Source organism: Diabrotica undecimpunctata, chromosome 8, assembly GCF_040954645.1.
Source record: "Diabrotica undecimpunctata isolate CICGRU chromosome 8, icDiaUnde3, whole genome shotgun sequence".
NCBI classification, from domain to species: domain Eukaryota; kingdom Metazoa; phylum Arthropoda; class Insecta; order Coleoptera; family Chrysomelidae; genus Diabrotica; species Diabrotica undecimpunctata.
In genome coordinates, this window is record NC_092810.1 from 126,792,556 (window position 1) to 126,805,060 (window position 12,505).

General features: G+C 31.5%; 1 protein-coding gene across 4 annotated transcripts in view; it reads left to right on the top strand.

Moving 5' to 3' along the window:
• Positions 1-12,505, top strand: part of LOC140447980 (ATP-dependent translocase ABCB1-like) — a 76,072-nt gene that overhangs the window by 21,988 nt on the left and 41,579 nt on the right. For all 4 annotated transcript variants that reach the window (XM_072540976.1, XM_072540974.1, XM_072540977.1 and 1 more), the window contains exons 6-11: positions 3,346-3,517; positions 4,282-4,596; positions 4,662-4,886; positions 7,599-7,724; positions 7,783-8,157; positions 11,632-11,892. In XM_072540976.1, the coding sequence (XP_072397077.1) occupies positions 3,346-3,517; positions 4,282-4,596; positions 4,662-4,886; positions 7,599-7,724; positions 7,783-8,157; positions 11,632-11,892 (1,474 nt within the window). The remainder of the gene's footprint in view (positions 1-3,345; positions 3,518-4,281; positions 4,597-4,661; positions 4,887-7,598; positions 7,725-7,782; positions 8,158-11,631; positions 11,893-12,505) is intronic.

Consider the following 12,505-nt stretch of genomic DNA (forward strand, 5'->3'; position numbering starts at 1 on the left):
GTTTATTAAAATTTCTACCTGTTTGACCAATGTAAGTTTTTGGGCAGTCGCCACATTTAAGTTTGTACACACCACTGTGTAAGTGTTTTTTATGTTGGCTCTTATTGTTTTTAATATATTTGCCTAGGTTGTTATTTGTTCTGAAAGCTGGTGTTATTCCTTTCTTTTTTATGTGTTTGGCTATTTTTGTTGATATTTTGCCTGTATATGTAATCGAGCAGAAGGTACTGGGCTACTACATAGGTACTACTACATAGGTACTACTACTGGGGTACTACATACGCACTTCACCTTCTAGATCATAATCATTCTTTTAATGACGAATTTAAAATTCTACACATTCAAAATAAAGGCCTTAAGCTATCTTTGTTAGAATCTATGGAAATCAACAAGTTAAAAAACACAGATATAATTCTGAATGACCAGCTTGAGACAAACAGTTCTCCCCTCCTCAACTTATTTCATTAGAGACTATAAAGTGTAAACCCATGCCAAAAACAGATCACTTGAGAAAGGCAATCAGCCGAAACAGCTGTAGTGATAAGAATTTAAAATAAATTTTGTGGAAGTTTTGAAAACAAAGTTTTCAGTGTTTTTATTGTTACATAAAATGAATTTCCATCAAGTAACGGTCGAATCCATCAATTATTTACAAGTTTTCAAATCGTCTCATTCATCATTTGTATTTTGTTCCGTAGATTCTTATTCCAGATATTGATTTAAGCGTCTTTAATAAAAAAATTTTATAATTCTCCTTGTATCGAATAAACTATAAATACTTCGTCTTCTTTCAAGACAAACACGTGACATACAGACCAATACAAAAACGAAAATACTCTCTAAAATTCAATATCGCTACATACAACGTTAGGAACCTATCGACGGACGAGAAAGTACTAGAACTTCAAGAAGTATTAAATAAAACTGAATTGGGACATTCTCGGAAATATCGAAATCAGAAAACAAGGTGAAGATGTGAATATACTCCCAAGATATTCTTTATCATATAGTGTGGGTTTTTTGATAAATAAAAAACATGTTCCATATCTTATAAGCATCGCAAGTATTTTCAATAGGTGTCTATGAAATATATATATATATATATATATATATATATATATATATATATATATATATATATATATATATATATATATATATATATATATAGACGGATGCTGAGAATTCCATTGGAAAATTACGGGAGGTACTTAAGAGCAACACTCATACATAATAACTTTTTCTTCCGTAATTCATTCGTTGGCTTCTTTAATTGACTCAGTACTAAAATTGTTCCGACTACTAGGTAGTGGTCGGAATATATGTTTCTGGGTTATACTTAAGTATTTTCTACATGGTTTCTTAATTTTTAAATTTGAATTATCTGTCTTAACTATGCTTAGTATTATTAAGTAGATGCCTTGTTACTAAGTAAAGTCGGTTTCATTGTCAAAGATCGCTTATTTTGTCGAATGGTTTTAGCAACTCATGCAAGAACCGACACAATAAACATATTTTTTCTATCGAAACCTCACTTAATTTTTACTTTATAAATTACGACTTTCTCTCATAAATCTTGGTGCCTTTTTAAATTAATGGATTATAAAGTTGACCATGTATTCGAACTAGTAACTTTCTAAACAGAAAAGATTTACTTTTGGTTGGGTTTTGAGGGGACAAGACGTGTCTACTTTACGCGATTTATTTTATGTTGTTAAGTGCAATAATCTTACTACGAGTATTTCAAAGCTAAATACCGATTTATTCTTAAGTCCCGAGATTTGTTGTAAGTGTAGAGTCAGTATTTGAATGTTCAAGGAGCAGACTATCAACAACTGTAAGATATATTATGTTACACGTGTACGTTACCTGGATAAGCTTCAGAGTTGTTGGAGCTTTGACAAATTCAAAGATCATATGAACTCTACAAATAGGATGTGAGAACAGGGAGAATTTTGGAGTGCCCTTGATTGTGAGATGCTTGAGATTCCTGTAGACAAAAAGTGTTTTATTGGAGTTGATTTAAATGAACATATTGGTAGAGAAAGAGCGGGAATAGAAAGAGTTCACGCAGGTTTGGGGATGAGAATAAGAAATGATCAAGGAACAGCGACCCTTGAAAAGAAAAAAGCCGAGGAAGAAAAAGAAAAAAAAAGTTTTGAAAGGTGTAAAAGTAATTTGTGCAAAGTATTTAAGAAGTGGTAGCAATAGCTGTTCTATGAATGCTGATTGGGAGAAGTGAAGAAATAAATAGTTGCAGGATTTTTAAGTACAAATAAATTATTACTTGCATTGAAAGAAGCTTAGAGTAGAAGAATTTGATATCCAGAAGGAAATAGGAGAATTGTTAGGACGTGTGATCTAGATTCCGTTTTGTCAGAAGAACCAAGGAAAGAGTTTGGCTAGCGAGTTTGACAGTATAATATCCGGGTCAATTTTAGAATTAGAATTAATTGAAAGTTAATCGGTTTTATTACATTTGAAGAACAACATTTTAAAGATATAAAGTTTTTTGAAACGGAATAGAAAATAATTTAATTTTCTTTTTCTTTAAGTTCCATCTTCTATCGAAGGTTGGAAATCATCATGGCTATGCAGATCCTGTTGACTGCCGCTCTAAATAGTTCTGCACTACTGTATTAAAACCATTCCCTCAAGTTCTTAAGCCACGATATTCTACGTCTTCCCACATTTCGCGTTCCTCGAATTTTGCCTTGCATAAGCTGCAATAATAAGTATCTTTTCCCTCTCATAACATGGCCTAAGTACTTAAGTTTTCTTCTTTCGATAGTCAATTTCTAGTAACTCTTGTGTTTGACATTCTTTAAGTCCATGATCTTCGTAGGATTCTTCTGTAACACCAAAATTCAAAGACGGCCAACTTATTTAGGTGCACTTGTTTTAATGTCCATGCTTCCAATCCATAAAGGAGAGTAGTGAATAAGTAACACCGAAGCATTCTAGTCGTAGTCCTAACCTTATATCCCGACAACAAAGAAACTTTTTAAGTTTAACGAATGATGTTTGGTTTGATCTACATTTGATGTTATCCATGTTCCTAAGTTTATAATTCTAATTTAATTTATAAAGTTGTTTTTCATAATTCCTGTAATGTCATTTAGTAAAGCGAATTTTAGTGAAGCGAACTTTCTAGGGTACGCTTGACTAGGTCGGCTTAATATAATGGATTTCCGCTAACAGCGGTATGTCTTCGTATGCTAATATAGAAAGACTATAACCATACACACAATACATTGCCATCTGATACATTGTATATCAATATCTCATTTATAAAATGAGTTTTTATCATGTATTACTTAATTATATTGACTTTAAATTTTTTAGCGATTTGTACAAATTTGAAGACGGCATAGGAGAAAAAGTACCGGTATTCTGGAGCTTTCAAGTTGTTTTCTTAACTTCACTTGTCATAGCTCTTGTGAAAGGATGGGAACTTGCTTTAATATGTTTAACCTCCCTACCCGCCACATTAATAACAATCGGAATTGTAGGATTTGTAAGTATAATTATTAATAGATTATTGTATACACGTTTATTGGTGTCGTAAGGGTCTAGCAAGGCTGCTGCATAGCACCTACACTCTTCAAAATATATCTGAATGAGGCGGTCTCGGTGAAGAAAATGCTGCAGTATCGGTATTCCAATCGAAGACGACAGATCTCGAAAAGAAAAACCAGAAAGCCTAAAGATTTAAATGGAAACTATAAAATCAACTTTCATGATACCTTCAAATACTTGAGAGTCCAAATATCATCAAAAGCAGGAAGTAACAAAGAAATACATTCTAGTTTTGTCCAAGCAAGATCAGCCACTGGACAGTTACATGGACTATTGTGGAATATTAAAATAACAAAATAAAAAAATAATTTATACAATAATCATGGAAAGTATTGGGTTGTAAGGCGCTGAACTCTGGGAAATAAATCAAAGAAATAAATCAAAAATTAAGATCATGGAAATGGACTTTTGGAGACGATGTAGCCGGCTCACAAAAACAAGGTAGACCGAGACGGTCATGGAGAGAAAACGACAATGATGAAATAATCGCCAGAGATTTAAAAACTGGAGATTGCTTCGGCAGAAAACGCTGGAAATTAGGATGCGAGAAACGGCGCCAGCTGTAGAAGACTCACCTATCATAATAATATATTGTATGTATAGTACCTCAATGATATGTTAAATTTAAACATAAGAGATAGAATATTAGATGTATTTTTAAAAAAACTCAAGATGTTAAAACTTTTTTTTTACTTTTTATAGCTTACCACAAAATTAGCAAAAAATGAATTAGAAGCCTATGGCGCAGCAGGATCAATAGCTGAAGAAGCTTTCTCTTTAATAAGGACCATAACTGCTTTTGGAGGTCAAAAGAAAGAAGTAGAGAGATATAATAAAAATTTAGTTGAAGCCAAAAACAATAATATAAGAAGATCGATGTTTACAGCATTAGGATTCGGGCTATTGTGGTTTATGATTTATGCCAGTTACGCTCTGGCATTCTGGTATGGTGTAAAATTGGTTTTAAGGGACCGAACAGCTAAGAATCAAATATATACTCCTAGTAATATGGTCACTGTAAGTATTAAACTTTTTTTTTATAATAGTAATATATATTTTAATCCGATGTACAAATTTTGTAGGTTTTCTTTAGCGTAATGACAGGATCTATGAACTTTGGTATTGCCTCTCCTTATATAGAGGCATTTGGAATCTCAAAAGCGGCTGCTTCAAAAATTTTTAGTGTAATTAATCATAAACCTACAATTAATTTATCGAAAGGAAATGGAAAAACACTAAACGTACTCAAAGGAAATGTACAATTTAAAGATGTGGCTTTCCATTATCCATCTAGAAAAGATGTACCGGTATGTATCCGGCTATTTGAAAACATTTTACATTTTACAATAGAGAACAACAACGATCAGATTTATGAGTGATTTTTAAAACTTTTGGCATCAGTATCCTTACCTTACTCATTATTGAGTGAACATGGAAAGTTTTTGTATTCCAAATATATATAATACTAGTAACTTTGCCTGTCGCATGCGACAATCAATTCTCATCTACGGTCAGTCATTAAATTTTTAAAATAATAAACTTTTTGCATATAATATAAGTAAATATAAAGTATGATCTGGTGCACTTCTGACCTGACACTTGTTTTGTTACTATATCCTGTATTTATGGCACGCTATATACATTATAAATATGAACTATACGTCTCACGTCGTCTGATTTGATGTGTCATAGGCTAGTTGTTTATTTTGTAATCAGTCAGAAGCTTTTTCTGGTCCATAAAGCAAATTTACCTTATATTTACCTTATGCTTTATTTATAAAGCAAATATGTCTATTATCATCTAAAGTATCATGTGATATATCGTATGTCGCTATACGTTCATGAATAACGAAAACGATGTGTAGTGCCCTTTTCTTAGTCTCTTTGTTTGTTTTTTCTATCTAAATATATTCGTTATATCCTCCTCTTTTATTGGATATGTCGCATATATTAGGATTGGATCAGTTATTTATTTTGATTGGATCATTTTTGTTGCCTGGTTATAAGCAAAAATAGGATACCACCTGGTCAATTACTAGTTAACCAACAATCTATAACACAAATCACCAACTTTTGTTATCTGGGTGCAAACTTTAATGAACAGTGGGACCAATCGACAGAAATTAAGATAAGAATCGAGAAGGCAAGATCAGCTTTCGTCAAAATGAAAAAAAACTTTAACAGCCACGATATAAAATTGGAAATAAAAGTTCGTTTACTAAAATGCTACGTATTCTCCTTTCTTTTATATGGCATGGAGTCATGGACCTTAACTGAAGCACCACTGAAGAGACTTAAAGCATTTGAGATGTGGTGCTATAGACGCATGTTGAGGATTTCCTGGATAGACAGAGTTACCAACGAAGAAGTACTACATAAAATGGGTAAAGAGCGCGAACTAGTCGTAACCATAAAACGTTGCAAACTAGAATACCTGGGCCATATAATGCGCAATGAATAACGATATGACCTACTTCGGACCATACTTCAAGGTAAAGTGCATGAGAAAAGAAGTCCAGGACGAAGAAGAATATCCTGGCTGCATAACCTGCGAAAATGGTTTAAGTTAAGCACTACCAAACTTTTCAGGGCAGCAGTCAACAAAGAATAGCCATGTTAGTGTCCAACACCCGTAACGGATAGGCACCATAAGAAGAAGAAGAAGTTTATTTTGAATACAGCCAGATACCTTCTTTAAGTCAATTAATTAAAATTTGTCTTATAGTAAATCTATTTTTATCTATAGTGCCCTAGGATAACTCGTATGTCGCTATACGTTTATTAATAATGAAGACACTGTATAGTGCCCTTTTCGTAATCACTTTGTTTGTTTTTTTATCTGAATATATTCGTTATATCCTCCTCTTTCATTTGCTATATCGCATGTTAGGATTCGATCAGTTGTTTATTTTGTATTCAGCTAGAGGCCTTCTTTAAGTTAACAAATCAAAATTCGTCTTATAGTAAATCTATTTGTATTCATAGTAACCCAAGACATCTCGTATGTCGCTATACTTTTATTATTAATAAAGATACTGTGTATTACTCTTTTGGTAGTCGCCTTGTTTATTTTTTCTTAATTAATGTATTCGTTATTTACTCCCCTTTTATTTTCTATGCCCCATGTTGGGATTCGTTCAGTTGTTTACGTTGTACTCAGCCAGAGGCCTTCTTTAAATCATGAATTCAAAATTTGTCTTTTAGTTAAACTATTTTTATCCATAGTGCCCTATGACATCTCATATGTAACTATACGTTCACTAATAGTGAAGACACTGTGTAGTGCCCTTCTATCTTAATATATTAGTGATATACTAGATGAATGATGATTCATCAGTGGAGTTGATATTAAAACACATTAATAATTCTATTTATGCCTTCATACTTTTATGTAACGAAATTAATATTATATTAATGCACCTAGAACTGCTGAGGAGAAAGACATGCTTTAAAAAGTTCTTTGAGCAGCCGGTTGGGCGATAATCCATGTCATAAATCGGTTTTGGATTACTCAAGAAAATGTTCCCATTTGTAGATCTTGGGAATGGTTTCATGAAATTAATAATTAAGATTTCATGAAATTAAGACAATATGTCAAGGCTTTTCGATAGAGTGATGCTTTCTGCACGTACAATGACCTATATTAAATATGTGGAGCCATCAGAGAGGGAGGAGAATCTGTATGTTCAGTGTAGAACCGGCTGGTTGCCCCCTTTCGCCTTGGGTATTAAAATACACAAAGAAATAAGCAGAAATAAATATATAAACTATATTTAAAGCAAATGACATAAAACAGAAAATTTTATATATACATTTAATTCTAATAAATGCCTTATATCTACAAATTAAAATACGCGTGACAAATGCTTTACCAAAGGTAAATGAATTAACCTGAAACATCTGTACGGAATACGATCCTAACTTTGGATATCTATATCATAAATCTTGTCTACTATTGAATGATATTCACGTAATATTTAAAATTGTTTAAATCAGTATTTTGTTATTTTATGTTACAGATATTAAAAGGGTTAAGTTTGAACATTAAATCTGGAGACACTGTGGCACTTGTAGGCAGTTCGGGATGTGGAAAATCTACGGTTATACAGTTACTTCAACGGCTATATGATGCAGAGTCTGGAGAGGTAAAAAAATCCTTTTGTTTTAGCGCTAACTGTTCGTTTTTAGTTTAAGTTTTTTTAGATTACCATTGATGGAAACAATATAAAAGATTACGATTTAGCTTGGCTAAGAAGCCAAATAGGAGTTGTAGGTCAAGAACCAATTCTTTTTGGAACATCCATTGCAGAAAATATTAGGTATGGTAAAGATGGAGTAACAGAGGAAGATATCATTCAAGCAACTAAAAAAGCTAATGCTCATAACTTTATTAAGGCTCTTCCTAACGGATATAATACATTGGTTGGAGAGAAAGGAGCTCAACTCTCAGGTGGACAAAAACAAAGAATTGCTATAGCTAGAGCTTTGGTAAGAAATCCTACTTTACTACTTTTGGACGAAGCTACATCCGCACTGGATAATACTAGTGAAGCTAAAGTACAAGCAGCTCTAGATGCAGTAAGTTATACTAAATTTTACAAACGTAGCAATTTAACTAAACTTTAATTTAGTTTATTATTAATTTATATTAAAATTAAATCCTCTTTATCACCAAACAATCAATATCTGTTTTTTCCTCTATGAAAATGTGGTGCAATGAATTTTAAAAATTTTCAATAGTATTTTTTAAATAGCAAATATACAACAACGCATAATGAAACATATACAGGGTGGTCCTTAAGTAATTGTACAAACAGAAACTGTAGATTCTGCACTTTAAAATATTACGATTTAAGTCAACTTGCTTTAATAAAATGTTGATATTAAGAAAGATACAGGGTGTTAAAGTGGAAATTTAAAATTTTATTTTTCGCTATAACTTTTACATTTGTAAATATTTTTGGAAAAAAGTTTACAGTTGGATGCTTTTGAGCAGGATAAATTATAATTTTATACTTACTTTAATGTAACTAATAGAGGGTGCCACATATGCTACATGTGTGGCATAAATTTGCGTTTAACTTTTTGGCTTTTTAATTGAGCTCTATTTTTGTTAAAAAATATTAAAGACACATTATTTTTACAAAGAAAAGGTTTACTTGTTAGTAATCTGAAAATTCAACCGTTTTCGAGATAAATGCATTTTATAAGTCAGCTGCACAATAATTCTTAGTTTGATATTTGTGCAGTAAAGCACTGAATACCTGTAGATAAGCATAATTCATAGTTTAATCTTATTAAAACAACTCGAAAATGATAATGTAACATTATAAAATTTTTGTTATGGCTGCTAAATGTCTTATTGGAGAAAATATTCTTCATCTTCTTTACGTGCCGTGTCCGTATTCAGACGTTGGCCGTCACCATGTTTAGAATTTCCCTTTGCTATCGCTTCTTAAGTTTTTATAATGGCGTTGTATTACTTTTTCTCAATTGTAAAATGGTAAAAACCCAAAATATGTGGTTTATGCAAGATGGTACACCACGACATTCTAGAGAGAAGGCAGTTAGAACATACTTAAATACAACTTTTCTGAACGACTTTTCTGAACGTTGGATTGGTCGTGGTAGTCATATTCCTTGGTAATGTGGTGAGATATTGATATAATTATTTAATTCATAAAAAATCCGTAAAAAATACTTATCGTTCATTACGTAAATTGTTTACCCATCTTTAATAGGACAAATAGAAACTAGAGCACAGGTATTGAATAACACATATGTGTCCTGTTTCATAATACTTTTGCTACAAATCGAACCTGAAGGACTCAGCATTTTTACAAAAACATCACCGTTGTCCTAATAACCGATATTGTTATAAATATAGTAAACACACAGGCAATTTAGTTCAGCATAATATTAGTTCGTTAGTAAATCATAATAGTCCATTTGTTCGAGATGTAATTATAGTTACTCGTAAGCTGTAACGTAATCATATAAATAAGTAATGTCATCGATAGGTTATTCCGTGTGTATATAAGTAACCAGTGAACGAGATACATCACAGTTTAATACATTATTTAACTTTTGCGACAAATAAGATGTTGTTCCATAATATACCATTAAATTTGGATATGTATCCAAAATAATATATTCATCCTATACATTATAGCCACCACGTAGCCCCAAATTTAATCCGCTTGAGTTTGGTGTATGGGGCGCATTTAAACAACGTGTCTATAAGAATGCCATAAACATTCGCAACCAACTATGGGAAGAAATAAATACTGCAGCAGTTTATTTAGAACCAATGATGCTATTTAATATGAGACCATCTTTTATGGAATATATTGACAAATGAATTAAAGAAAATCGTGGACATATCGAAAACTTACTTTGACAAAAAGTTATGTTATTTAGTTTGAGTATTTCTTAAATTGGTTTGCAAACAAAATGTTTTGAATATGACTTTAATTTAACATAAAACGTAAAATGTTTGATGTAAAATTCTATTAGTCTGTTATTTTGTCAAATCCTATTAGTCTGTTATTTTGTCAAATCCTTTTATTAATTATCCTGCTGATATATTTATTTTATTTAATATTTCGTTAACTATTAACTTTAGTTAAAGGTATTTATACCAAAATTCAGAAGTATTAATGATTTTGTCTATTTTTTCTTCGTTGCCTGTAGTAATTGCCTTAGATCAGAATTATGCAGCTGATTTTTAAAATGCGATTATCTCGAAAACTGTTGAGTTTTGAAGTTATTAATAAGTATACGTTTTTTTTGTTAAATTAATTTATCTTTAATATTTTTTATCCCAATTACAGGTAACTTAAAGAGCAAAAAAGTTAATTGCAAATTTATACCACATATGTGGCATAAGTGGCGCCATCTATCAGTTACATCAAAGTGTGTATCAAATTATAATTTCTCATATTTAAAAGTATCCAATTGTAAATTTTTATACATGAATGTTGACAAACATGAAAGTTATAGCGAAAAATAAAATTTTAATTTTGCACTTTAACACCCTATATCTTTCTTAATATCAACATTTTATTGAAGCAATTTGGTTTAAATCGTAATATTTTAAGGTGTAGAATCTACTGTTTCTTTTTGTACAATTACTTAAGGACCACCCTGTATAAGAAATATTAGACAATTCATATTAAAATTCGTTCAAGTATCCAAACAAATCAATGTTAATATCGAAATCCAGCGTACTGCCTAACTAATGCAATATTAGCAACCATCATATAAGAGGTTTAATTCTGCATTTAACAAATATTGAATAAAGAATGAAAAATGGCAATATTCACGTTTAAAATGGTAACTTTATTTAAATGTTAAGATTCACATTTTGGAAGAGAAGACGATGTGGAAATTCTTTATTTTATATACTGTTTTTCGTCATTCCGTCCCGCTAAAATGCAATCTATTTGGGCGTTATAATAACATAATATGTAAACATAACATATAAAAAATAAGAATTCAGGAGACTTCTCTTCGATAGCGAATTATGTGAACCGCAAATCCAAGCTTGCTGGAAGCTATTAAACTATATTAGGAATAACCGTTTATTCTGATCTATAGATCTAATACATCTACAGTTCACCCTTGAAAAACACTATCTTGTGCACTCTTTACGTAGAGAAATTAGAGTGGTGATTTATGACTTTTCTCCTTTTTCTACTGGGCTCGATTTGAATATACATGGTTTTGGATATACATGGCATACGAGGTGTTAAAGAGGTTTGCTGAATGAGGACAGAGCTCAAATGGGGGTGTAAAGCCATAGGATGGATAGAATATTTTATAAGCTGGTTCTAGGATCAACCGCCCTATTTCTTTATCTTGATTATAGTCAAAAACTAAAACTCTAATTAATAATTCAAATAAAAGTCATGTTCCATAATATCCAAAATCCGATACTATATAAATAGGAGAACATCATATTGATATATGATTCAATTTAACAGTATTTTGTAGATTATTTTTAATTTTAGTAATCACAAAATCAAAATAAATTCTATTGTACCCTTTTAGGCGAGTGTTGAATGTACAACTATAATTGTGGCCCATAGGCTGTCAACAATTCGAGGTGCAAATAAAATTATCGTACTTTCTCAAGGAGTTGTGGTAGAAGAAGGAACCCACGACGAACTAATGAAACTTAAACAAGAATACTATAGGTTAGTAACAGCTCAAGTCAAATCATCGGAAGAGTTTGAAGTCGCTGAAAAGAAGAAAGTAATAAGAGCTATTAGCTTAGCAGAAAGTAGTACAGGGTCTGACCATTACATAGAGGTAAGTCATAATCCTACATAAAAAGTTATGATTAATATAAATGTATTGGAATAATATAATATTCGACGCAAAGTTAAACCAAAAGTTCAACTAACGACTTCCAGTTCTACTTCCGGTCACGTTGGGTGAATACCTAGGACTTGCGAAGTCCAATTGCTTGTTGGCGAATAAATTAATTGAACCCAAGGGATAGTAGTGATTTTCTCCTTAGTCTTGAGATTTTAGTAATAATTTAGGTTTGTTAAGTTTACAAGCATCTTGTTAATGTTTAACCCGGTATCTGGTTTTGTTGCTCTTAAGCAACATCATCTTTATAAGCACCTAAGTCAGTTTCTACTATATATAGCTGTTATGTGACAATGATAAATGTAAGCAACAAGTCGTGTTAGTTATATAAAACTGGTGGCGACATCTAACATTCAGTAGAGATATTTGAAAAAAATAATATGACTACATGAGATACCAGTAGGGGTCTACGTGTAAGTGGGTGTGTCATAATTTTTATTGCCAAACGTTTTTTAGGAAATTCTGAGGTTAGCTTTAGTTAGTTAGTTATTTCGTTTGCTTTCGTTCGCTTGTTATTTCATATATACACAAAGGTTATTCTAGTGTA